Raw genomic sequence first — 27,642 nt, forward strand, 5'->3', positions numbered from 1 at the left:
ATCATTTTACATTAAATGACATTCACACATTCATTTTATAAGCTTGCTTTTACTTAAATTTCACGTTTGCTTTTACTTATTTTAATTGACTAATTTATATTGTGTTGTATTCTAGCCTTTGGCTATGTTTTTGTTTTATTATTATTATTATTATTATTATTATTATTATTATTATTATTATTATTATTATTATTATTATCCAGAGGAACTTACAATATAGGCTAAATACCGCATTGAATTCTCCTGATCAATATGAAAAATAGTAGCAATGCCACTTGCTTTTCAGACCTGGATCAGGTGTTGTTTCGGTTTTATTAACCAGAGATCTGACCTGGCAGATATCCTGCATAAACTTCTTCCAGTTGTTATTATAGATCTAAACAAGCACACAAGTTAGCATCAGGCCATTTCAACTACCTGTCCCTGCAGAAAAGTACCGGGAGCCCCATAAAAATGAACTGATGGAATTTTAGCAAAATTATCAGCCAATCCAATATGACTTCTGGTTAGTAATTCAGGGTCTAACACATGTGCAGGTCTCTTAAATTTGACTTGGGAGGAAGAGGAGGCAGATTGGTAATGAAATAAAACAAAAAAATTCTCTCTCTCTCTCTCTCTCTCTCTCTCACACACACACACACACACTCGGTATCATTGGCAAAGCTATGTTATGAAAATAGATGCAATGAAAACACTGCAAATCAGATTCTAGCACAATCCATCTGACAAATGATATTCACTTAGGTAGGTTTTTTTTTCTGCAATTTTTAAATGGTTAATTTCCAAAGCTTTCCATCCTTAGTATAAAGATGTATGAAATAATACCCAGCATCCACAATAAACCACTTAGAGACACATCAATGCTTCTAGTTCTAATTCTGTTGCATGTGTATTTCATAATAATCAGAATCAATGAAGAGTCGTTTGTGAGAAACTGAAGAAGTGCGTTGCACTTCAAATTGTTTGCCAGTGTACGCACCTGTGAGCAGTGAGCTGGGATTGGCCAATGCAGTACTCCCCTCCCTTTCACCTGTTGCACTGTTTATCCACCTCAAACTGTATCCATGACTACCAGGAATGCTGTATGAATTGCATAGGAACCCAACTGCTTTTAACTGCAAAGAGTTTCTTGTGGAGGTCAATTTGTAAAACCTATTTTTCAATCAGTTTGTCATTTATTTGCATAGCCTGCTTTCATGAGTGGCCCGGGCAGAATTTGTAAGCTAATAGCCAAAGTTTTCTGATAAAGAAGACAAGGAGATGAGCCAGGAGCTTGAAAAGAAACCAGGAAGGTGAGAGAGACCAAAAGAAAGGCATTAGGGGATTATATAATGCTTCTGTTAACTGTAAAGCATAATGATAAAAATAGACCCAGAACAAAACAATCGTTACTTGCAAGTTAAGACAAATGGATTATTGTGGCTGTAACCTGAACAGTTACCGTTAGAACTGGTATTTTATTTTGGAAGCATGTTTTTATTTTGACACAAAGCTGGGTTCTTCAGAATGGAATGGTACTTATTTTATCATGAAGAGCTTGAGAAATGGAATGATGGGGTTATTGAATAGCCATTGCTGAGGTACGTATTCTTTATTAGCAGTGCCATGACACAAAGTGAACTTCAAGAGGACAGACTCCACAAGTTTGACAGAAAGAACAGATTCCAATGGAAAGGCAACTCAGACTCTGGCTCAGGTACTCTAGGGACCGTCAGCTGACTTCTTCTCTTGGTCTCAGGCCCGTGAGAGTCCTATTCACAATGACATACACTTCTATGATTTCTGACTTTAGAATTAAAGAAGGACATCAGCAGCACTGGACTGATGAGAAAGGACGTGAATACTGACCCCTTGAGATTCAGCCCTGGTACACTCAGTGACAGACACTCTGCTCCGTACAGGGCACGCTGCCCAGAGGTATGGAACAGTGAGCAAAATCAATCTGAATCAGTTCAAACGAACAGACAGACAGACAGACATGCACGCACGCACACACGCACACACACACACATACACAGCGGTAAAGGGATGCCAGAAGTAATGACCATTAAAGATGCTCCCCAATCCAATGGTTTTAAAAATAAAGAATCAAATGTGTGGCACAGTGTTCTATATGAATGCTTATTACAGCTAGAAATAATTCGTATATTCGTATGTATAAAATTATATAATTACTGTCAAATGGGGGAACAGACTTAACAGGATTTTAAAGTTGCTTTTCACCACTAATGTATTTCTCCAATATGCAATTTTTCACATTGAAAAAATGTAAGCAATACAAGCAAAATGAAACATGTTTAATTAATGCTTCTTTTTAAAACTGGCTTCATCATGTGGAAGCTAAATCTTCTGTTTCTGACAGATCTCGGAGATGAAATGTTCCACAAAGCTGAAGAGTGCAGCTTTTGAAGATGGTAAATTCATTACAGTTTCATCAGTCATTTCCCTCTGAGTACAAAAACGCGTGGTCTGGCAGAAGAAGTAATAAGTTGCATGTGGGTGTGATGTGGGTATGGAATGGTGATTATTAAATGATTTTGAAAGCAGTAATTTTTATTGTTTATTATGAATTTTATATTGGTATACTGTTTATGCAATATGCTTTGATTAGTTATTAATTATGGGTTATATGGTTATATGAGTCATTGGTTTTTTTATTTTAAAAATTTTTGAGTGATTTTCCTCTCATGGATAAGGATATTTTCATAGTGCTGTAATCATTAAAGCAGTGTGGGGTATTGCTCCAGGTTAGTTAGCATGAGGTGTTCCCTGTGATTAGAGCAGGACACTATAGGAAGATGAGGCAGCGCCATCACAGGGTAGCGCCACCCCCGTGATTGGTGCAATAGGCGTGTCCAATCTGTGTGTTTCAGAATATCGGCCCCTGCCATCTTCTGCACACTTCTCTCTGCGAACAAAACGCTCTCCGTCCCGGTCCAAAGAGGGGGCGCGCGTAACCTTCGCTGAGGACCATTCCGATGACCACCCCCCGAAAAAAAGCTCCGGGTCCCAGACAGAGGCTCTGCCGTCCTCTACGGCAGAGAGACCGGAGGCTTGGTGCTTCTCCCCGCATCCCAGGAGAGGACACCCCCGGTGGGGCTCCTTAACCGGGCCTGAGGCTCTCACTGATAGCCCTGCGAGGCGTAGGGATGTTAGGGCCTTCCAGCCCTGCTCCGATCTGTGTCCCTGCAGCACTCCCAGTCATCTCCCACTTACGCAGCCCAAGACTGCAGTCCCTGACCCTACGCTGGAGCTGGAACCAAACTCCAGCAGTTTTTTCAAACGCACGTCAGGTAAAGGAGCTCATTTATCACATACAACCACAGAATACAATTAAATGTACTGTATGATGTACTGTGATTTGGGTGGCAGTGTATATGTGTTTACACACTGCTCTTGTAACTCAGTGGTTGTAGAGTCATAGCTGGCTGCTGCTATTTCACCCAAGAGTAAATAATAATAATAATAACTATTAAATGGTATATAAAACCTTTAGCTAAAATTTAGCAGTTACAATATAGCAACATAAATAGCACTATGCAAATAGAATGGAATACTTTTAAAAGGCTGATCATTCAAAATAAGTGACTGTGTAGGTTTACTTTCATCCACTAGATGGTAGACTAACCCAACTTTCATTTGTTGATTTGAAAGTGATCAAACGTAATCCCACTCGGATTTATTAAGGAGGACGGAGATTGGAAGACAGATGGATGCACAGAATATGACTGCATGTTATGCTTACTTTTCCATAATGTCTTTTGCATCGTGAACCAAAGCATTAGACAGGTCTCTGTATTTGCAGAAGTGAACAGGAGGACGTGTTGTTGTCCCCATTTAGATCTCTACGTTGCCACTCACCTGCCAGAAGAAGCGTCACGTTTCCGGAATTTTCTGGAGGTGTCTCAGAGCTGCGGTTCTTCCCTTCGCAGTCACTCGCTTGACAGATTACTGGACAGCCACTTACCTGGGACTCACGGCGCATCTCAGAGTCACACCTCACAGCGTCCCAGTCCTCCAGCCTCTCCCTCTGGACTGGAAAGCACAGATCTGCAGTCCCTTTCCTCTTCACTCTGCACCACAGTATCTGCTTACCACCCCCGGACCGCCATCAAAAATTACCCAGCCAGAGGCCGAGAGGTCAATATCCGCTTGCCATTTTGTCGCCTTTTCTTCATTTCAAGACTTCCCCAAATCGATTTAATTTGGTACACAAACATGGCTGCACAGTTTCCATTGCACACAGCTGAGTGACTGGTCTAAAGTATATAAAGTGATGAGAGCTATCAGCTTGTGCATGAACACCATCTGTCATTAATCTATCATTAGGAAACAAGCTGTTTGCACCAAAGGAGACATTTTGAGATTAATATTGAATAAACATTTGTGATTGGAGAGTGAGGTTTCCTGAATCCCATCATGCGTGGAGCTATGATGTGATCTGTCAATTACTAATCAAAAATTTAACAAACAGTTGAATTTGATCAACGACTCATATAATAGAGTAGTACTTTTTAGGAGTCATTAAGTCTCTGTAGGTATTGTAAGGTAAATACAGAAGCAAAACCGTGCATTGATGTCTTGTTGATTTCTAAGGGCTGTGGAGTTCTTGGTTGACCCTATTTAAAATGACAGATTAGTGAGTGATTGATAGCCTGTGTTTAGCACTGTGCTTTTTGAAGTCTTGAAGTCTTCCTCTTTATTGTTGTCAGGATTTGGGACTGAGAGAGGGCGAGTGCCTGGCCAGGACCCCTCCACCCCCAATCTCGGAGCTCTCCTCAGTGCTCCGTCAGCTGCTGGACCTGGTGGACCAGCACTGGAGCGGCCCTTGCTCCCTACAGCTCAACCCACGATTCCTCAGTATGAACAGCCTGATGGGAAGGGGGGTAGAGGGAGAGGGTATTAAAGCAGGATGGAATGATGGTGTAATTCTGGCAGGTTCTTCATGCTTTCTGTCCAACAAAGCACACATACCTTGTGTCTGTACTATAATATAAAGTAAGGAAGAGTAACAAGCACTCACAATATGATTTATCATTGCGTTTATTCAGAATTTCATTTTATTCAGCCTTCAATTCTTTTAGCCTTCACCAGACAAATAGATTTGGAAAGGGCATAACAGCAATGATACCATCATACAGACTTAAGGTAATTAGCTGCAATTAGCTAACTTATTAGTAGTTAGGTAATGGAGGTTGAGCATTTGTTCTTTACAACTCTGCTTGCATGCTGCTAAAGACTGACTAGCTTCCTATTGCATTGTGTCCCGCTGTGACTTTGCACATCATTTTCCTGTTAATGCTACAGTATATTCCACAACACTGTCCGTGCTGGTATTTCCTGCAGCTCCTGCGTATGATCTATTAGCTTCTCTGACGTCACCCTCTCTTGCCCGGTTTGAGAGAGGCAGGAGCCCATGGAGGATGAAGGACGTGGATAAGAATGGAGATAAGTCAGAGAGAGTGAAAGACAGCATTGCCCTGGGCCTGAACAGCTCTGATCTGAAGCACCAGAAAAACCAACCAACACAAACACATCAGCAAATGGTCAGTCATTCCAGTCATACATCCAGTTACATATACTCCAGTCACATATCATTGTATCTTTAACAGAGGCCACAATATACTTTCATCACCCTTATTTAAGGCACAGTTTTTAGTTTTCAAATGAATGATCTTATTTGATTTTTAAACTTTGACAGTTAGTCAGTGTATTAGCATACATACAGTAATACCGTGTTTCATATCAAATGCAGCTGATAAAATAATGTAGTATGTCATGTTTCAGGAGTCACTGAAGAAGAGTGCTGCAACTGCAATGGGGGAAAGAAACAGTTTACACTGTGAAACAGTCAACTCAAAACCAGAGTCCGCCTTGAACATTTTTGAAAGTGGGTTAGATTTTACCGGCTCTGTTCAATTTCACTACCTCCATATGCATTCTGTAATGTTGACTTGCTCATGACTGAAAGCTTTGTGTGTGTGTGCGTGCGTGTGTGTTTGTGTGTTTTCTTATTTAGCTGGCAGGGAATGGGACAAGTGTCTGCAGAGGCAGGTGGAAGCTCTAAGGGAGCAAGAGAGACACTTTAAACGACTGGAGGAGACAATGGGTTTGCTTCAGGACAGCCACAGGTACTTCATCAAAATGCAGAGACACTAAGTCAGTATACACGCATGGGAAAAGGGGTTACAGTACAAACAATGTCTGTTTCCTCAGCAATTATACAATAAGCTCCATAATGCATTCGAACAAAGACATATTTCATCTTGATTTGGCTCAGCACTATTATTTAAGAGTATTTCTATGCATTTTGGTTTGACCATGTAGAAAGTGTTTACACTTTATTCTTCTCCACCTAAAGTAAAAAAACAAAACAAAAAAAAAACAAAAAAACACGTGGCCTAATACATTTGGCCTGTAGCCTACTGTATATGTGTGTGTGTAAGCCACATTTGTGTGTGTGAGAGAGCTTGTGTTTGTGCATGTGTGTGTGTAATGACTACTTTACACACAAATTGTAATTACAATTTGAGTATTATTTGTTTTTAAAATGTTTAATTTTATTTTATATTTACTTTTCTGTTACAGATCTCTGCTCTCCAGCAACAACTCCCTTATGGAACAGTTTAACAATCCAACCAGCAACCAAAACACAGACACACATACATTTGTGTCACACCATGAATTTAGAATGGCAGCTAATTTATTGTCTCCTTCCTCAATGCAGCACTCACAACAGGACAAGGGCTCCTTGACAGTTATTAAATAACTTGAAGTTCTCTGAAAAAAATGTGTAGCCGAAGTCATTGATGGCGTCCTGGGTGTCAAGATAAAGAGAATCACCATTTTCTGTTCAAATAGGGAATGATATTGCCTACCTGGTGTTAATCAGCAGCTGATTTAAAAATTCCCATTTTTTTATTGAATATCTCCAACGTGGCTAAATTGCCTGCGCTATTTTGGGAGAAACACTTGCTCCAGTTCACTTAATCTTCTAGTCTGTTTGTTTAAATATTTGATATATAACCATCTGTTTGTGTGCCAACGTGTTTTTGTACTTACTAATAGTTTGTTTAATGCAAAATAAAACAATAATTGAATTAACAATTCACGATGTCTTTCTTTTAAAACGGGCTCATGACAGCAGATTTAACGAAACAAAAATCGTTATTACACTGATATCTAATATCGTTAATAAACATTGTATCGCTTTGATGCAGGGCATTGGCCTTCTTGTTTTCTTGACACGTTGAAAAACTAGTCCTCGATTCTACACGCCTAGCCTGCTGATAAGACTGCCTGGTGGCGCGTGGAGTTATTTTGGTTAATAGAACGTTCCACAGAAAACGGCCGAATGTGATAAGCTGACGTTACTTTTGAATGCAAAACTCTGTTAATGCCATCCGAAACTAAATGTAAATCTAGCGTGTTTGATAGCGGATGTTGGGATCCGAAAGATGCTTATCTAAAATCTAACGATCTTTCCTCAGAACGACATAAGTATAGCATACACTTAGCTAACTAAGGTCAAATTATTTTGATCCGGTTGATTTTATATAGGGCGAACAAGCTAACAATCTTGGCTTCATAAATAACGTGAATTAATTGCGATCTTGCTAGCGATCTTAACATCCTTTTCATTTTTTACTTAATTACATGTACTGAAATTGTGTCACAGAATAGTCGACAGTGATGGCATCAAGAGAGAATAATCAGACATCTCATTTCTTCAACGTTGGAGGATGCTTATTCTCCATTCCTTTGAGCAGACTCTCCCTCTTTCAGGATTCTCTGCTATTCAGAGAAGCTCTCACCGTTGGTCAGGGTTCAAGATTATTTATTGACAGAGATGGTTGTACCTTCAGGCATGTACATTATTATATGCATACAGGGAAACTGGCATCTTCTTGCACCACAGAGGTAAATATTCTCTATGAGCAAGCAGCAGGTCTACACCTAACATCGCTGCAACAGGTAATTTAATTGGCTGACCAAACCACCATGTCTATATTTGCAATGCCTTGCAGTGTTACTTTTTAATGTTTTGCTATTTACTGTCAAAAATTGAGTAACATTGGGCAAGATATTTGTCCATAAACTATTTGTCCATACTAACAGCTTCGTTCAGTACCCACAGGGAACAACAGATTGTCCCAATGCTATTATTGCAGTGTTATCATAATATTGTATTAGTAAAATGAATATTTATTGTTTACCCTTATTTATGTTTCACAACTATTAATGTTTTACAGGCTTTAGAAAATCTTCAATCTGGCAAGCACTTCTTGCGAGCTCGTCCTGAGGACCTTCAGGTCACAGAGAGAGCGACTCTGAATTACTGGAAGACACGCATTTGTAACCCCAGGCTATCAGACCCCATGACTAGTCCTGTATCCACAGGTGAGTCCTGGAATTAGACAGTGTTATCATGATGTCTGGCTCAAAAAATTGAGCAGGACTCCACTTTCTCAGGCTTTTGAGTTGAAACAAGTTATGCTTTACTGTGTGAGGACAGACTTAGCTTTCGGTTAGTAGCCGCCAACTTTTTCTTTTCTTTTTTCTTTTTGAGTGCAGTGCATGATGCCATTCCCCCGGGATTGGTTGGTGCTCCCCTGGTAGACAGTGATGAGGAGGTCTACTATTGCTTCCTACCACTGGACCAGGTCAGGCTGCATCCCAGTTTGGTGACACAGGACAACCTGCTGTGGCTTTGTGAAGATGTGGTCGTCATTGAGTGCGGCAGCCGTCTCTTCAGATTCTTAGGCAAGCCTCTCTGCTCCTTGCCGTGTAAATCTACAGTGCCTGCACTCATCAAACAATTACATTTTGCCATTTGGAATTATAGGGCGGTGTAGTATAATGGTTAAGAACTGGGCTTGTAGCCTAAAGGTTGCAGGTTTCATTCCTGGATAGGACACTGTTGTTGTACCCTTGAGGAAGGTACTTAACCTGCATCGCTTTAGTATGCATCCAGCTGTATAAATGGATGCATTGTAAATGCTATGTGGAAGAAATGTTGTGTAAGTCGCTCTGGATAAAAGTGGCTGCTAAATGCCTGTAATGTAATTTCTAATGTTTTTTTTTTTTTTTTGCTAAATAAGACAAAATTATTGACTGTGAGGCAGGACAGTTAGACTCATTTCAAGATTTTCCAATGGGGCAACACTTGTCAAAAAACAGTAACTTAAAACAATATAATATTTTCTACTTGAGAGAAAAAGATTTTAAGTCTCATTGCAAGAATAAAAAATTTGCTAAGACAGACTTGACAGACTGCAGTGTAACCTTGATCCTGTTTGATCCAACATAATGAAACTGAAAAGAAACCAACATTTTCTTGGTTTAATCACACCCTTCATACACATTTCCTCTTAATACACTTAAATCACACCTGATTTTTCCTGTTTCAGCCGTTTCCGCTCAAAATAATAAGAAAAAAATTGTGACAACACGTTCATTTTAGGTGCTGCCTTAAGTTACTCAGGTTGTTTCATAAAATTTATATTTGTATATGAACTTTTTGGCACCAAAATCCCTGGCACAGACTGTACAAAAAACCCTTATTGCTTGACATCTGGTTTTCTTTTGACATAAAGCCTTGGCTTGTCATTGTATTTTACTCAGAAGTTATTGTGTATTGTATCAATCATTACTCTTGCTGGAATTATATCTTATATGAAATTATGTCTTTATGTCTTATATCAAACTTACTTCCTTTTTAAGCCAACTTTCTTCATACTGGAAAGATCCTACTGCCAGAACGGTTTCATGACTATGAAACGTTAATCTGTGAAGCAGAAATGGTTGGGATTACAGAATTCACAAAGGCTCTGCAAGACCTCCAAGGTACAGCAGAGTTCATTAATTACCACACTAATGATAAATGCCCCTGGAGGGTGAAATATATTACACAATATTATATCATTAAATGTTTTATTGTACTTGTACTAGAACTGCAAATGGAATATGCTGTGAAAGATTTCAGGTTACTTACTAATGTTTTTTTGTTTCTAAAAAAATGTAGTGAATTGTGTATTTGACAGCCAGGTATAAACATTTGCCCAGGCATCTCTAACATGCCATCAAACACAGGGGCCACTTATAAGGAGGACTCATTGATCCAAGACTGGTGCCCAGAATCAAAGAAGCAGTCCAGTTCACTGCCTTTATATGTCATGACCTTCAACCTCCTGGTTAAGTATCCGGACTCTTCCCTGGGGCAGCTCTATGTGGACAGCAACGTGGATGGGAGTAAAGTGTACATCACTGGAAGCGGGGTCATTTTTCAACATGTGGAGTAAGTCTATGATATTGATGGTCATAATGCATGTATGTGAAGTGAGACATTGAAAAATATGGAAAGTAAGATTACCGTGAAAGCGTTTAAATGATTTGATAAATAAACAATACATTAATTCTAAATCGGGGGCTGCTGGGTGGCACATATGGTTAAGCACACGTGCGGTGCAAGGTTGAGCCCCACGGTCTAGGACTGAATCCAGACTATGCCAGTGCCATCTGTGACCGGATAGCTCCATAGGGCGATACACAATTGGCGATTGTGTCGCCCAGTGTGTGGAAGGGTTCAGTCAGATGGGGGTCTGTGATTCATCACAATGTAACAAACTCTGCTGATTGATCGGAAGCCTGTGGACTGTATGTCGAAGTTGCATATGGAAGGTCTTCCTCCAGCTCCACTCTGTGTGAGCTTAGCTGTAGTCTGCGGTGTAAAAAGTGTGCGTCAGAGGAATTGGCCGAATGAGATTCACGCACGAAACGACTGTGGTTGCAGATAATTTGACATTGTAAATTAGAGTGAGAATTGGACATGGTCCTCCCCACATTGGGTGCCAAATAAAAATAAATAATTCATCCATCCATCCATCCATCCATTATCTATACCTGCTTATTCCTGGTCAGGGTCTGGATCCTATCCCAGCATGCATTGGGTGCGAAAATAATATTCATATAAATAAATAAAAATGATGTGAAAATACAGAACAGAACTTCCAAATATAAATCAGTCTGTAAAAAAACCCATCTGGTTTTACAGCTATACTTCGTGATGTAAATCAGGAAGTAAATCATTCATAAGTAACAAATAAAATATTTACATTCAGACAATGTCTGGCATATGTATTGCTTGTGAACACAGTAGCTGTTGGATCTGCTTTGCAAGTGCAGGTACAGTCATGACTCACATTTTGTGGACTAATTTATGGCCATGTGATTTTTGTCAGTGATTTCCCATGTCCTTGCCACCAAAGTAACTCACTCACATCTCTCCTTGGTTACTCCATAGAAAACAGCTTTGCATGACCAAAATAATATTGCTTCGGGTTTATGATACAAAAACAGTATCCCATTTCTGCTTTGCACTTGACATGTCAAATTTGTCACTGCCAGCAATACTAGGTCAAATACGAATTTGAAGAACTGAACTCTTGAAGTTAAATGTGGGCTAAATTGTAAAACACATGGATCCCTGAGAATTTGAAATTAAATGTTAAATGTATAAATGTACTATACATTTCTTTTTTTTTGTGTTAATTTTTTACATTCAAAATGGTAATCAATAGCAATTTACTGATTGCTAAAGTGTTCAAATATAAGTATTTTGCCTAGTTTTGGACTGTCCGTTTCATAAGGTATGTTGTGGGCAATTTCGTGAAAAGCACTGTTATACCTGTGTGCTGTGCGAGTAGCTGGAGGGAAGCAGAGATTTGTGAGTGTGCTTTTGATGCCGAGCCTCAGCGAGCCTTTGGGAATGTTTCAGGAACTGGTTGGGAACTTGCCGTCTCCCGTTGACCGAGACTGCATCCCAGCAGAGCAGACTGTGCGAATACCTGGAGGGACAGGACGAGCTCTACCTGGCCATCAAGGAAGCTGTATGGGAGTTCTTCAACAGGAAGGCCTCAGGCAGTAAGTCCTTAGTTATACTCATAAGTCCTTACTTATTTTCTTTTTGAAAATATACAAAAATAGTTTTTAATTTCTGTGACTGTGGACCGATGTCCCCCCCTCTTTCTTATAGGGTCTCTTACAACAGGACCCTGGTCTGCTTCAGTCTCAAAGTTCACCATTTATAAAGTCATTAAGGTTTATGTTGGAACTCATTGGTATGCCACTTATTTAAAAACCCTTTTAAAGGTACGTAAACTGGACAAATGTCTTTCTAGGGGATTAAGTCTGTCATGATATGGGATGATGTTTATAAAGATGCTACAATAGATATTTATTGAAATGTAGAACCACATTTCTTTATTCTTCCAAAATTCTTTTGCATTGTGCTTTATATTGATGGTTCACAGTATAGTAAGTCTGGTTTGTTCTCCCTTTCAGTACCCTGAGCTGCTCTCCAACTCCAGAAAGGTCAGCTGGATAGCATACGGGCAGAGCCTCTATGTGAAGGGTGATGGACTGATGTTCCGACACATCCTCAACTTTCTGAGATGCGGTCAGCTCATGCTGCCAACTGAGTTCAGGTCAATATGTGAACTCACAATCAAGTTCCTTCATTGTGTCATCAGTAATAATCACTCATTGCAAGGACAGAATTTTCTTTTGGTAACTCCAGTAAGAGGTATTGCATCACTTTCTATTAATGTTTCCTGCAATCTGGCAGAAACATAAGGTGAAGTATTTATTCCAATTAATCCCAAACACCTTTGGGATTAATTGGAAAGCCAACTGCAAGCCAGGCCTAATTGCCAAATCAGTGTGCAACCTCACTAATGCTTTTCCTGGCTGAATGGAAGCAAATCCCTGCAATAATGCTCCAACATCTGGTATAAAGCCTTCCCAGAAGAGTGGTGGTTGTTATAGCAGCAAAGGTTGGACCAAATCCATATTAATGGCTATAATTTCGGATGAGAAATCATCATCATTGGATGTCAGGTGCTTACGTACTTTTGGCCATGTTGCGTATGGTTCATGAGATTAAAACCTGAGTCGTGTGTCCCCTACAGGGGACAAAAATGAATTGTTCTTAGAAGGTTAAATCAAGGATTGAATGTTTAGCTGTTTGTACCTGTGTCAATGCTGTAGTGAGTGGCCTCTGCTTCACCATGAAATTGAAGAGTTTCAGATCCCGGCTCTCTCTGATGCCTTGAAGGACTGCACAGAATACAGGTGAGAAAACCATTGCTTTGTTTCCTGGACTGTAACTGCAGTTGTTGTTTCATTAGCATTTTTCTTTCTGGCTGAGGATTTGATCTTTGAGAGTCAGAGGGTGCTAAATTTATCAAACGACGGAGGGTCTGGGGCGTGGTCGATCACTCTGCCCCCGGACTCCCCTACCCCCCCCCCCCCCGGGTCACAGTGCGGTGCTGTTTCCATGCAGAGAGTGGCGAAAGAGCCGGGGGTCCACCAGAGACACGTCTGCCTTTTCGGAAGAATCCCTGCTTATTTACGATGAAGATGAGGATGAGTTTGTGCAGATAACTTATGACGAAGTACGTTGTCTTATTATGTTACTTACATGGCGTCTTTGATAGGAATACCTCTGCTAATATTAGACTAACCTATTAGTCCTATTTTTCCAGGACATTCCTTCTTTTTGGGATTAAAAATAGATATATAAACATAAACATACAATCTGTATATGAACAAATAGCCTAGTATTATGTTAATAACGCTCGTTTGCCCATGGTCCTTTTTTAGAAATCTGATATATGGTCATAATCATTAACAACAAACAAAAATTTGACTAGAGGTCACAACTACTTAAGAAATTACCTGGCCATAACATATTTGCAATCGTCTGCTTTTTTTGTAGCAACTTGTTCGAGGGAATTAATTACCAAATTCTGATTAATTGTCATGTGGAGTGTACTCAGTTCAGGCAGCTAAATTCTTGATCAGAAGAAACTACACCTCAGGATGCACATGTCCAGAGTTGGGGTGTGTTTCTCAGCCTTTAAAGTAGTGGGGCTGGGCTATACTTGTGTATCAGTTGGTGTGACGCTTCTGTTCATGCTGGTGTCACTCTACAGGACCTTCAGTTCTGCGTCGGGCAGCCACAGTGGGACAGTCTGGATGACTCAGCAACCTCAGACATCATGGAACTTCAATCGTCCTCCTGCTCCTGCACAGATATCTGCAAGCCTCAGAACCCTGAGATGGCCAGTCCGCCCAGCGATGCCACTGGCAGGAAAGGGGAGGTCCCGCTTGGTAATGAGATCAACACAGAGGGTGCTAGCAAGCTGTTAGCCTCACCGGAGAAACTAGAGCCTCTGGTGCAAGACACTGCCTGGACCAAGCAACAGGCAGGTATGAGCCGGGAGCCAGAGGGGCAGCCAGACAATGGGCCTACAGCGGACCAGGCGACCGGGTGGACGGAACATCTCCCCGAGCAGGACCCAGGTCGGCAGCCTAGCATGCCCTCGGGGCTCAGTGTGAGCGGGCAGCCCAACACTTCGCTCAGCGCACAGGAGGGAGGGATCTCCAGGGAACCTCAGCAGAGCCAATGGGAAGGCAAGCTGCACACCTCTACCATGACAGGCAAGAAGTTGCACCAATAACCTTGTCACCTGTGTTTTGTAGTTGTTCCAATGACCTTGATATGCACTTTTGTACGTCACTTTGGATAAAAGCGTCTGCTAGATAAATGTAATGTAATGTAATGAGAGATGGCCCTACAGTGCAAATGGCTGACTTCCTGTACTGCGTGCTCACAGGAAGAGGTGAGAGGAGTGGAAGGAGGCCGTCGGCCGGAGGCTGTGTGCTCAGGGTGCGCCATCCTCCTGTTGTTGGGAAAGGTGGGGCCAGCAGCTGCTTCATCGAAAGCATCATTTACGAGGCCACGCCTCCACATACAGGTGAGAACTTCTACTTCACTAAGATGATTGAGAGCATAAATCATGATTACAGAAATTTACTGGGTGATTTACTGGTTAATTATAGAAAGTGGAAATAATCACCAGTGGTAATTGTAACTGATATTGCTGTTTTCAGCATACTGAATGAGATGGATGTGTGTGTTTGTATGACACAACAGAGGCGAATTACGTGGAAAAATTACATTCTTGCTTTTTTTTTTAGTGCATCCTTCACCAACGACACAAGATCTTCAGAGTAAGTCCTGTATGTAAGTTCTTATGAATGAGAAAAGGTATTTACATTTATTTTATCGTTATCATATTTTTCCTCCAGTCTTAAGTAGTAAAGTTCATAATGGCCAAAGGAACCATGTGGAGTTGATCAAAGGCATGTGACACCGTAGTTACCATGCGCACACGCAACCCTCGCTTCCTCAATCACTTCTGGAGCAAACATGCACTCTTCGGAGCATTTTAGCGACATTGTTTTTATTCTTTTTAAAGTTGTTGTGGATATCGATTTAAGTGGCAAAATGTTGATGGACCTGTTTCTCGATGTTTCTGTATGTTACTTACTTGTTCTTCTCTGCAATGTTGTGTACAGAAAGCTGGAACACTGAGCACAAAATTAAGAAAACCTCATTTGAAGCTGGTTGATAAAAAAAGCTTTCAAACCAGTATTTAACTGTCTGTCAGTCATTACTTGGATTTATGGAAATGTTCTGAACCTAAAGGATCTGAACTCCCCAAAAACTCAGAAAGAAAAACTGGTGAACAATTTGGGGCCTTTTGCTCTACAAGAAAATCTAAATTAAAGAACTTAGGGACTCAACCTGAGTTTTAGAACACAAATTATTACTAATAACCTTTTTGATTTCTGTACTAATGTTTCTTCGGAGTAAGACCTTTTCTTTCACAGCTGGATTCTGAGAGGTCGATTTATGCATTTATTACAAGCATACATCATTGGTCCAATATTCTTTTTATTGTTCCCCAAAAAGAATATTGATAGATTGAAGGCTGTTCTAAATGCAGCTGTGAGAATTCTATTCAGGACATATAAGAGCTCACATCATTCGCCCTTGCTACCTTACATTGGCTACCCTAGTCCTCTGGGATTGATTTTCTTTCTTGAATTTATTTTACTTGTGTAAGAAAAACAGAACCTCCGGAAATCAGGACGAGCCAACAAGGTGCTCATTGAACAGAAGGGCGGAGATAACTCGAAGGGAGCAAAGAAGGGTGCCTCCGTGCTAGAAGTATAAAACTGGACTTACTTCAATGCAGTCGAAGGCCCTCTTGTTGGAGGGACGAACGAGTTTAAAAAAGCCTTTATTCAATTGGCATGAGGAATAAAAAAATAAAAAAACAGTCAAAGCGTTTCGGCCACATCAGCCTTCATCTGGGCGTGAAACGCGTTGGCGTTAGACTGGGTTATTTTACTTGTCTTTAAAGCGCAAAATGGTTCATTCCCAAAACAGGTAATTGCTGGTTCAAATGTCCCTAGTCGAGTCATACTATCCTCTAGCACTGATCAGCGAAACATTTTGACGGTACTTTTTTTTTTTCTTTTTCCTGGTTTTACTTTGTTTATTTAATCTGTTTTTAAATGAGCATATGTTAAGCAGTTTGGGTGTCAAATCATTCTATACAAAGTACTCTATAGTCTTTATTAACAAGACTTTCAGCAAAAAATTGCTTTCCATAGCACTGATTGGTTTAAATCCCATTAAGGTCACTGGAAACATGTTCCACCCTGTTGTAGCTCATCAAGCTTCACTGTCCTGTCACCATCGGTTATAGGTTTATCTTCATATTGTGCCCCTTCATGAGCATGTTTTCTTGCCAACTTTGTGCAGTACATTTATTCTACCACATGGTGGAGTTAGAGATTTCTTTAAAAAAATTTAAAAAACAGCCCGTTTTGTACTTTCAACTCTCTGAAGAATCCCTATTTTTAATATTAAGTGATGAGAGATTTGCTAAATATCCTTCCTGAAAAGCAAAACTCAGTTGGAAAACCATGCACTGAAGGTGATATTTTGTTTCCTGGCATGATAAAGCTTGTGGAACTAAGGTCTCATGAGTTCTTAATTTTGCTAATTGAACATCCTACTGTGTTTAAGTATTGCCTGATTTGAAGTTTTATCTGTTTAGATGAAATGGAGCAAAATATAGCTTTGGAAGACTATTTGTTGTCACTGCTATTGTTACTGTTTGACTTATCTTACCTTCCAGACACTGCATTGGTATACGTCAACATGACTTATGAAGACATGCTGTATGCCCGTGAATGCCATGCATTCTTGGCCGGGCTCATCGTAGACTCCAAAAGGCTGAAAGATCCAAGGAACTGTAGTCTTAAAATGGCTGGTCTTGTCTATAGTTTATGGGTAAGACAACACTTGCGCTTCAAGTGTTTTAATCAGACCTGGGTCAAATACATATGCATTTGCTTTTGCGTGTACATTTTAAATGACATTTTAGATATAACTGAAATATTTTCAGGTTTGATGCGAAAAGTGTTTTGGATCTAAATAGCTGAAATACTTTATTCAGAAATCAAATTCATTTTAAATATTTAGCAAATCCTTTCTGAATCTATTTCATCAAGTATTCATTTATAAGTATTTGATGAAATACATATCAATTATGTATAAAACTTTCAATGCTTGCTTCAAGACAAGGAATTTTAATCATGTTTCAAATAGTGGAAAAAATAAATTCTGCTTACAGTTTGGGTTGCAGACCCAGTGTTTAAGTGCAACATGGTAACTTGGCTTTGCACTGGGCCACATTCACAAAACTTTTCTGAAATTATTCTCTCTTTTGTTCTAAAAATTTTCTTATGAAAAACCAATATGGGATTCATGACACATGTGCAGACCTTTGGTTTTGTGCATATCCCAGGTGTATGAGATGATGAATGCTTACTGTTTATAAATTGTATGCGCTATCCTGCTCATGTGATTAGCATAAGGAAACAGCCATGAACAAGTACAGATACAAAAAAAATGATGAACGTTCTTGGTTCTTGGAAACGTTCTTATACACAGTTTACAAATACAAATACAAAGAAATGTGATCGTACACATGATTTGTGAATGAGGCCCAATGACCGTAAACATTCAAAAAGAAAATCTAAACTATAAATGTCCAGATTATGTTTGTGGTTTTTTAAAAGTACAAGCACATGAATTTTAAAATTCACCAAAATGAAATACAGTGTATTATGAGATTATGGCATATCAAATACTACTTAAAAGTAGTATTTGTGTTCTCAAATGAATTCTTTCTAAATGCACTTTCAAAACCTACAGTATATATTCCTGAATTCAAATACTCTTTAATTCAAACACAATCATGAAAAGTGAAAATACAAAGTCCTTTTCAGCACCTGTTAAATCCATGATATTGGATGTTTGGTCTTTGTGACAGTGAACATAGCAGGAAGAGTCTGTCATCCGTGGTACATTGCTGCCTTTTTTCTATCTCCAGACTGAGCAGGCTGAACCAGAAGACTTTGTGGGGGAGCTAATGAAACTCTCTTGTTTTGAAAAACAAAAGCACATCCAGGACAGGCTACTACAGTGGGTGAAGGTACGGTGCTTTCTGCCTCAGCGATACTTGTTCCTGTTTCCACACTACTGCCCACTGATCCTTCGAGTTTTCCAAAACAATATTTAAGTAGTCCTTGCATCTACGCTGCTACCTATGAGTGTTTACTTCCCCTGGAGCCAGATATCCACCAGCTTTCAATATTATACATTGTACTGTAAAATGTATTTAATTATTGGCTTTGTTGATTTTTTCAGATCGTACTCAGGACTTAACCATTTCAATGACTACAGGTGGCAACTGTTATGATATTCATTGTTTCCAAGACTTCCTAATAAACATCCTGACGGTTTCGTCTCATTGCTGTTTACAGTACACACTGAGATTTGCAAAGCAGTACAGCAAGTGCATTGAACTACTAGGGGAGGACCTGTGTCAGATAGCCACACTGTTTCCTGAAGATTGAACTGTGCCATCTCTGTCCTCATACTGGTAGGTATGGCCTCATTGGTCCAACATAATCTTCATTCAAAAAAAAATATTATTAACTGTCAAGTCAAGAGAGATTAAAGAAAACTCCAGACTTTAATTTTGGATACAGGACTATCCATCTTTATTAAATACATGTGAACCTGTTAGGATTAAGGTATCTTGAGACTTGGTAAACATTCATGCTCCAGCTACAAATTTTTTTTCTTGTTTTTTGTTTTTTTATATATGTTAAGAATAGCACTTCAGTGATTCCCTGCTGTGCTCGTTAATACAAAGATGTTCAAAAGTTATCACAAACATTTTTCCCTATTCTTTAAGAAACTAGAACCACAGAGCATTGCTGTCCCAAACTATTTACAAACAATGTACATTTTTGTCTTTTTTAACGTTAACAACACAGCGAAGTTAAACTTGGCTCCTCCCCTCCGAAGAGGCCACTGGATTCCCTGTGATTGGTCAGTGCGGTGCAAGGCTCCAATGATGGGTGACCAGCTGTTAACTGCCTTGGAGAACCAGCAGAGTTATGTTCACAGACCACCTGCTTTACCTTAAGAGTACACAGAACTGGATTTTTACAGCCACAAGCCTGACATACCTGTATTATTGAACTGCGTTACCACAGCATAATGCCATCACAGTAAGAGAAGTCATAGACATTTGACCAAGGGTCAGTTCAGCAAGGACATAATACAGCCATTGTGTGAAGACCAAAGGAAAGAAAAGCAAACAGCTTTTTAAACTTGGAAGAGTACTTCTGTACCCTCTCTCCAATTTGGAAGTACCTTTTCTTTTGAAGGTACATATATTTCTGCTGTTTTAACTGCAGTCTGCAGCAAAGTGGTCAACAGAACAGGACAGTTTTTAACTGCGTCGCAAGGTATTAAAATAATTATTTACAGTTTTTCAGTATAGTACAGGGCACTACTGCACTGGTGCGTTTGAAAAAAAGATAAATACAAGAATATTTAAATCAATTTTTTAAAACAATATAAAAAGTTATGCTCAAAAAGTGGCTTTTTTTTTAAACAGTGCTATGTCCCCACTCATTCAGTGTCCGTTTTAGATGAGACGTGCTGGCACAGTGTCGGAAAATAAATACTTTCTTCTGGGGTGGCGTCGCTGTCTTCTTGAGAGCAGCCGGATATTAAACCTGCGAAACAGACGAGGGCCGCATTACAGGGTGTTACAGGGAGAATTCCCGAGGCAAACAGGAAAGGCCTCAGATCCACATTTGTACACGCTAAGTGCTAACATGAGCGTCTCGGGCAGAAGGAGAGTGAATGATGAAGCTTAACCAGCGAGGGCCTCGCTTAAAGCAGATTATCACACCGCGGGGGATGAGCTCACGACCCGCTGTCATTAGGTGGGAGCGGAGAAGCTTCGGTTACTCGTGCATTGTGGGAATGTTAAGCGCAGCGGTGGAACGTAGTATTTTAAGAAGAGGTGGGAGGAATTGACTTTTCACTGATTAGCAAGGCGGCAGTTTCTTCCGTAACATCTTTTGTGCGTTTTGTTTCTTTTATGTGAATGGGCCGTGTTACGGATTTAGATTAATTTGGCCTAAAGCAAGCGATTAATCATGTGCTCGCTGGATAAGACTTTGTGTGGCTTTGTTTAGCTATGAGGCTGAGCGATAATAGGTGAGTACATTTGGTAAAATGGGTTTAGTGACCTTATCTTGTTTTAACCATTTGATAATACTTCAACTGTGTACTGTATGACCATTCTCTACAGGCAAAAAATGACTTTCAGCAGAGCAATACTGTGAGACATTGGTGTAATTAGTTATAGGGGGAAATTGTAGTTGAAAGCATTGATGGAAACATGAAATACGCTCCTGATGAATCTGGACTTGCAATCCACTGGCAGCACCCCACCTTGTATTGCCTTTGTAAGTACATCGCAAGTCTTTTTACACCTACAAATAACTTTAAATTAGAATGTACTATCATCAGTAGTGTTTCTTAGTGTTAACAGCAGGGCTCAAAAAATCAGAGGACACTACCAAGAACTGGAAATCAAGGGCCAATAGAATTACTACTCTGTTTATATTCCTTATTCACGAATACATTTTAAAAAAAGTTAAAAAAAGTATGCATGTATTAAAAAAATAACTGTTAGTACTTAGTGTGTCTGCCTTTTGCCTTGATTACTGCCCTCACTCTGCTTGGCATTGATTCCACTAGCTTATGCAAAATCTTATCTTCCATTTCAACTTTCTCAACACTTCCCATATGTTGATTGATTTGTTTATGTTACTGGTTAGTTCTCCCTGTTCAGCTGCTTCCACAGATGTTTGATTGGGTCCAGGTCCAGGGACTGCGATTCCAATGCCATCCTAATAAGCACCCTGTGTTCTCAGTAATGCATTCTGGAAGAAGTGAAATTTGCATAGCGTAATTGCATTGTTCCTTGATAAAGATAAAAAGCCAGGACTCGGTAGTGTTCTCAGACTTGTGGTCCCCAAAGTAAGTGTTCCCTGCACCCGCAAATGAGGGGTGACAGACAGTCAGGGTGAGAGGACTCCAGACTCACTGCGGAGATGTACTGGCTGTTGAAGCAGGGTTTCTCCTCGATGGGCGAGGCCACGGCGGAGTAGCAGGGCGGGTGGCAGGGGGAGCTGGGGTCCTCCGGGAGGTGGCTGGACACGCAGCCGCTGTCCGAGCCGCTGGAGCCGCTGCCCGACATGCAGTGGGAGGACGACTCGGAGCTCTCCGTGGCTGCGGGCGAAAGGGGCGGGGGTCAGAAAACCGCTGCGGTGGCACGTCGAAGCCACGCATAATTAACGAGGAGCAGGTGTGCGTTTTGCACTCAAAGGATGAGTTACTTCCATTTTCTAAATGGTTTATTTAGAGACGCTTCAACAGAAGCAAGATGGACGTTCAAGCCATCATCAGCGTGGGTGACGCAGGAATGGGTGTGTTCATGGACGAGCGTGTTTGTGACAGAGGGCTCTGTCTCTAGCCTCGGACGGCACTTGGCAACATTTCCCCATCAGAGATAAGTTTGTGCTAATGTTTTCTGTTTTAAATGTTAAATGTCATACACTGCTAGTTAGAGTCTTCATTATCCCCATGGGGCAATTTGTTCTGCAGGATAGTATACAATAAAAAACCATAAATAACAATAAACACCCACAACAGGGGTAATAGATAAACATTAAAAAAACTAATTACTTTAACTCATTAAGAAAGCGAATGACAGTTGGGATAATAGAGTGTTTAGTCATGTTTGTTTTTAATATAGGTAGCCTACTGTATATCTGCGCTCTGAGGGAAGTAATACAAACTGATTGAACAGGGGATGCTGGGGATCCCTCAGAATGGACTGGGCCTTCCTTATGGCTCGTATGCTACCATTTGTTCATAGACTGCATTAGTTTCAGGGGTGGACACCTGATTCCTGGCTCATGTTCCCTGGTACACACACACAAACATACCCACTCCATATTCACCTCTAACAATTCGTTCTCCACACACACCTGTGTGTGTGTGTGTGTGTGTGTGTGTGTGTAAACCAGAGAATAAATCTTGTTATTGGATTATCTGTTTCTGGTCTTGGATGATCATTCTGTCTATTTTTCAGTATTTTTCACCGTGTATATTATTTCACCTTTTCACAATTTTTGCACTTTGTGGATTTCTGGGAGAAATTTTAGCACCAAATTGCTGTTGCGGCAGAACCATTTTTTCATTAAATATAGGACTGCGGTAGAACCCTATGGCCTACCCTAGACCACAATGTTAAAATCACAGGTATAGGTTCTCATAAATTTTAGAGCTCTGTGTAGCTACTGTGTAAAGAGAGATCACTGAGGAGTCCATATGGCAGGGCTCCAGACTGTGTCAATTCAAAGTTTCAAACGAATCTGAATATTTAGGGGTGGCCTGCCAACCCAAGGTAATGGTGGGGAAAGTTCTGGACTGGTTCCTGATTTTAAGGGCTATCAAGGCTGGGTTGACTCAGTCACGGGGAGCTTACTCATGGAGGGCTGGCTGCTGGTCTCGTGCTCCAGCTCGTCCTCCTCGATGCAGGGGCTGACGAAGGGCTGCTCCCTGGGCAGCAGGGCCTGGTTGCTGTACATGTGCAGGTTGAGGGGCCCTAGCAAGGACGAGGACGGGGGCCCGCTGACTGCCGTGTTCACTGGCGCCCCCTTGAAGGGGGTGGAGTGGTCGAATAGAGACACTGCTATCGACGCTCGTGTCCGAGCTCCTAAAAGGCCAAAAAATGTTTTTTTACTAAGACTAGAGGAAAACATTTCTTAAGCAAATTTCAAGGGGTTTTTCGGTCTTTTCTGCAGTGATTTGAAGTATAGCCCTTTTTTTTGCTGAAAAGAAGTAATACTTCAAAGCACAACGTAGCTGTCGCACTAATATGGGAAAAATAGTTTTAAATACATGGGAAAGTAGTTTCACACACCCTACAAGGGGTTGAGCTACCATTCTCTGCCACTCACAGACGCAGATTAACAAATTTAAAAAATGTAGTTGCGCTCACACTGAGGTCCATGAAACCGCACTCTCCCATCATGACATAAAAATAACAAACACACCATCACCATCAATATTACCTCTTCCTTTCATGATGTAGTCAATGGCCCTGTCGTTGATAGCAGCATCACTTGGTTTTATGTCGAGGAAAGGTTTGTTACCCACTCCCATGGATACCATCTCCTGCATTCGAATTTCTGGACAGAAAACACCAAATATATTTAGAGTGCCTTACAGTCCAAATGGGATTACAGATGAAGGAAAACAGCAATATTCTCAGTCTACATGAATATAAATGTATTCAAGTAGCTGACAGCACAGCTGAGATTGTATCTGCAGCTATGCATCTGAAAGGGGAAATTATATCATTGCGAGATGAAAAGTAGCAAGCATTATTTTAGAGGTTAATGGTTGAGTTGGATTGCTGCCTATATTTGAAGCCTAATCTGCACAAGCTCATTATTCATCAGAAGTAACCAACCATTGGTCCATTGGCCACAGCCCTAAAATCTGGGCTGACTTATCTCAATCAGCCTGATCACGTTTACAGTATCATTAGTAAATAGAACCGCAAGGTTATGAGCCTGATAAATGAGTCTGTAATAATACAAATCATGTTTATGTACTTGTATCATTTAATAGCACATGGTTGAAACAACGCCAGTGACACACAATGCATCCGCTGTGTACAAAGTACTGCACTTCCTGGGTCACCTTTGTTTCTGGTGGCCTGCTGCCACAGGATCCTGGCAATGTCGGAGGTCCAGGCCTGTTTGATTTCAGCCGTTCCCGCCTGCAGCACATATGTCTGGTTTTTGGTGGTCCTCCTCCGGAACCAGATCTCGAACCGCAGTCCACTGTCGCCCGAGGTTTCCGTCATCCCCACGTCGGCAGACTGAAGGGAGGGGACAGTCGTCATGTCATTGTTGGTTTTACTAGTCCACCAAGTGTCTTGTCAAGTTGCTGTTTTTCCATGGCAACCAGTCACATAATTTGAGCAAACTTCAAAAGTTGTGTCAGCAACAAATGAATCATTTGCATGAGAAACAGTAGATTTTTTTTGCAAGGCCTGGGTATGTTTTGTATGAGCTTCACATTTCAAATTTCCAAAATTGTTGACTTACAGAATGTAAGAATCATAAGGTCTACCATATTTAGAATCTTACATACAAAATTGGGTATCAAATGTCCAATGTAGCATACCTTCATACTAATGCACATGTACTAGTAACTGTTTTTCAAGCATAATGATAGGTGACTTATACAGAAGAGTTCTCATCTCACAAAACAAGGATAATCATGTACTTCAGTCAATATTGCTTTACTTGATTAAATTGAGGGCTGTGGCATTTAGATATTGGCACCTTAAATGAATGCTTGTAGATGTAGACGTCGAGCCCTCCCTCAATTTTTCTAGGCTTGCTGAAGAGCACCAGGTCCTCGAACAGGAAAACGTGTCTCTGGCACTTCTTCCTCCCGTACCAGATTGTAAACTCATCCTGCCGTACCAGCTGCCCCTGTTCCTTAAGATTGACCTAAGAGAAGGAGCGGTAACAACGTATTGCATCACTGCACTATACAGTATATTATATTTACAACATTCTTATACTCTGAGTCTCGTCAAAAAAATCAAGTAACACAGTTCAGATAAAAAACGTCAGCTTGGTACAATACACTGTTTAATTTAATGTTTGCAGAAAACAATGTCATTTAATCAGGTTTTCTGATGAAAATACAAAGAGCATGTGCTGTAGAATTCACAGAACATGTTGAATATGTAACAAGTATAAAGTTCAATAGGTCTCTTGTCTTGACACATTTCTCATGAAAAAGCTTTTTTTAAGAAAAATTTTGCATCTGAATTTGGAATGTCCAAACTGTAAACTATGTACAAGTACGCTGATGTACGCTTACGAGAGAGAAGAAAACTCATGGTTCTCTGACAAAAGATATTGTGTTAGCAAGCTGCTGCTTTTCAAATCACAGCCACAAGCAGCGCACACGCAGAGTAGGGGCGGAGGAAACCCAATCATACATGTGCACAGAGAGCAAGCCCCAGGTGCCTGCACAGCCAAAAGGGGTCACTTGACCGATGACCACAGCTATCCCCACCAACTGAATTCCTCCCGTATATCCCTTGGGTGACGCAAAGCCAATTGTGCAGAGCTACCGGCACTGGCTCTGGCACGGATTAGACTCAATCCAAGACCATGATGCTGTGAAATAACCATGATGAAATACAATAACTGTAAAACATCAGTGAACAAAATTACCTGCGTAACCCTAAAAACAGCATATGGTACGACACTAGATGATTCTACATGTGAGCCCACAGAAACAATGGACAAGGAGAGAGCAGAGTAGCCCCTTCACTTTATTTAGAAATTCTCAGTCCCAAATGTACTGTAGCCCTGTAGCATCAAAGTTCCACTGTCAATTTGGGAGGGCACACACGCAAGCGTGTCCTCGGAAATGTGTACAGTCAGCCGAAAGGTTGTATTTCACTCTGCACTCCACCATCTGCGAATATGGTCCTGGAGGACTGCACAACCGATGCAGCTGTCACAAGCAGATTGCAGACACCAGACTGACTTGAGGGGTCACTTTAGTACTGACTCGTACCCTGTTTACTCATGCCCTCCCCTTCCCACTCAAAGCCATATCTAATTACAGGACTCTTGGCTCTTTGGGCAGTCTGGACTTGATCCAGCCTGATGGGTGTGTCGCTGCCCAAAGAACGAGCGCTAAGACCGGTCACCGCCATTCACGAAATTCCATGTTTTTCTTAAACCCTTTATCTAAGCAATATTTCAACAACATTCCAAAGGAGGGTTCGAAGGTTCCTGATGGCTGCATGTTCAGGGCTTGGAAGCAATGAACGCCTGCCCTTAAATTTGATCTTCAACTACAAGTGTTCCTTTTTTTCCCCTCACAAACAGTTTGGCAAGTTCAACAAGTTCCGTTCATTAACCTGAACAAGCAATGCATGTTTATGGAGGAAAAACAGCAAAAAAACACCCTGTATTTGTAAACCGAAGTGAAGGAGGAGCATTGATCGAAACCAGGCCCGTAATTTGTTTTTGAAAGCATCGCCCGGTGAACGCGCGGGCAGGGAATGTCTGAGGGGGTGGGGTGGGGGGGGGGGGGGGGGGGCTACTCACATCGCAGTCCCGGATGGCGTCCATGGCCAGCAGGTCGTTGCCATGGCGCAGCTGGAACTTGACCATCTCGGCGGCGGCCCTCAGGTAGCCCAGCTCCTGCTCCTGCGCCTCGCTCACCTCCTTGATGAGGTCCTTGAGCAGCAGGGCGTACTTGCTCATTCGCTGGATGGGCTTGAGCAGGTAGGACGCCAGGTCCATCTTATCCTCCAGCTCCAGCTGTTTATTCTGTGCGCGAGGGGGCGGGAGCATGCGTCAGACAACTGACAGTTCGCTTTATAATTTATAACCTTCTTCATTCCTTTATGCAGTGGGTGGCCAACCCCGGTCTTGAAATGCTGGGTTTGCCCACCCTGATCTGTTCTATTTAACGGATAAACAACATAACAGCACAGCACTGTAAGTAAAGCACAGTCCACACATGGTAAAATTTTAGACCAGATATTTTGCATCTTTGCACAAAGATCAAGTGTACAATTGGCAGATCCACTAAGAAAGAATACTGAGAAAAATTAAGCGTTGCTTTTTTGCATGCTAGCTGTTAATGCTTCCCCCGCTATATTACCGAAAGATTAAATGTGAAGTATTTATGCAAATCAGGTAACCACACAACTCCACCGAAATAGTCAGCTAGTGCAATTAGCAATAGAATAGAAACACAAGGACATGTGGGAATAAGTGAAAACTGTGTCAGGGGGAAAGTGAAATGTTTGGAGGTCTTGGCAGTGCTGTAGTTGCTCCTTCATGCAATGCGGCAGATGTAAAGAATTTAGGGAAAGATCTTAAAACATTTAAAAATGGTCTTCAGTTCAAATCAGGTATTAGGAACAGATGAGGACCCTCCCTCCAGAAACTTATAATATGGCAGTTTTTAAAATAAACATTACATAGTTTTTTACAATAAATAAACATGCAAAAAAAATTTAATAGAAACAAAAGCAGGAAAGCAGAAATAACGAATAAAACAGTAAAAAAATAAATAAATAAATAAAAAATAACCAGCTGCCAATCTGTACAAGCCTATTAGCTGGGTTCAAATACACATCACATATCACACATAAGAAAAATGGTCCTCAAATAGTGGAATATTTTTGGGATCAGGTAGTCCTCATGAATCAAAATTCC

At 40.8% G+C, this 27,642-nt stretch overlaps 3 protein-coding genes across 7 annotated transcripts in view; 2 read left to right on the forward strand and 1 right to left on the reverse strand.

The window, feature by feature from the left end:
• The first annotated feature begins 1,077 nt into the window (after window positions 1-1,077).
• Window positions 1,078-7,104, forward strand: LOC118228070 (leucine-rich repeat-containing protein 36-like). 3 transcript variants are annotated; one of them, XM_035419300.1, is made up of 11 exons: window positions 1,078-1,292; window positions 1,599-1,696; window positions 1,793-1,917; window positions 2,363-2,414; window positions 2,874-3,293; window positions 3,842-4,140; window positions 4,713-4,860; window positions 5,347-5,546; window positions 5,788-5,890; window positions 6,020-6,131; window positions 6,589-7,104. In XM_035419300.1, exons 1-11 carry the CDS (start codon window positions 1,261-1,263, stop codon window positions 6,767-6,769), a joined length of 1,770 nt encoding a protein of 589 aa, XP_035275191.1. In that variant the 5' UTR covers window positions 1,078-1,260; the 3' UTR covers window positions 6,770-7,104. The 3 variants fall into 3 exon arrangements, with proteins under 3 accessions (XP_035275191.1, XP_035275192.1, XP_035275193.1); XM_035419301.1 differs by having other exon boundaries at window positions 1,602-1,696; XM_035419302.1 differs by lacking the exon at window positions 1,599-1,696.
• A 42-nt stretch (window positions 7,105-7,146) lies between these two features.
• LOC118228165 (BTB/POZ domain-containing protein KCTD19-like) lies at window positions 7,147-19,344 on the forward strand. The gene is made up of 16 exons (XM_035419501.1): window positions 7,147-7,974; window positions 8,253-8,400; window positions 8,575-8,804; window positions 9,747-9,846; window positions 10,093-10,297; window positions 11,777-11,922; window positions 12,035-12,150; window positions 12,343-12,485; window positions 13,048-13,131; window positions 13,322-13,454; window positions 13,995-14,502; window positions 14,679-14,819; window positions 17,058-17,212; window positions 18,318-18,419; window positions 18,751-18,869; window positions 19,270-19,344. Exons 1-15 carry the CDS (start codon window positions 7,693-7,695, stop codon window positions 18,841-18,843), a joined length of 2,586 nt encoding a protein of 861 aa, XP_035275392.1. The 5' UTR covers window positions 7,147-7,692; the 3' UTR covers window positions 18,844-18,869; window positions 19,270-19,344.
• The window catches only part of LOC118228069, a 76,144-nt gene continuing 67,468 nt past the window's right edge, over window positions 18,967-27,642 (reverse strand). For all 3 annotated transcript variants that reach the window (XM_035419299.1, XM_035419298.1, XM_035419297.1), the window contains 7 exons: window positions 26,521-26,745; window positions 24,724-24,894; window positions 24,074-24,254; window positions 23,440-23,556; window positions 22,851-23,081; window positions 21,405-21,589; window positions 18,967-20,019 (listed from right to left, as the gene is read on the reverse strand). In XM_035419299.1, the coding sequence (XP_035275190.1) occupies window positions 20,014-20,019; window positions 21,405-21,589; window positions 22,851-23,081; window positions 23,440-23,556; window positions 24,074-24,254; window positions 24,724-24,894; window positions 26,521-26,745 (1,116 nt within the window). In that variant the 3' untranslated portion in view covers window positions 18,967-20,013. The remainder of the gene's footprint in view (window positions 20,020-21,404; window positions 21,590-22,850; window positions 23,082-23,439; window positions 23,557-24,073; window positions 24,255-24,723; window positions 24,895-26,520; window positions 26,746-27,642) is intronic.

Source organism: Anguilla anguilla, chromosome 5, assembly GCF_013347855.1.
Source record: "Anguilla anguilla isolate fAngAng1 chromosome 5, fAngAng1.pri, whole genome shotgun sequence".
NCBI classification, from domain to species: domain Eukaryota; kingdom Metazoa; phylum Chordata; class Actinopteri; order Anguilliformes; family Anguillidae; genus Anguilla; species Anguilla anguilla.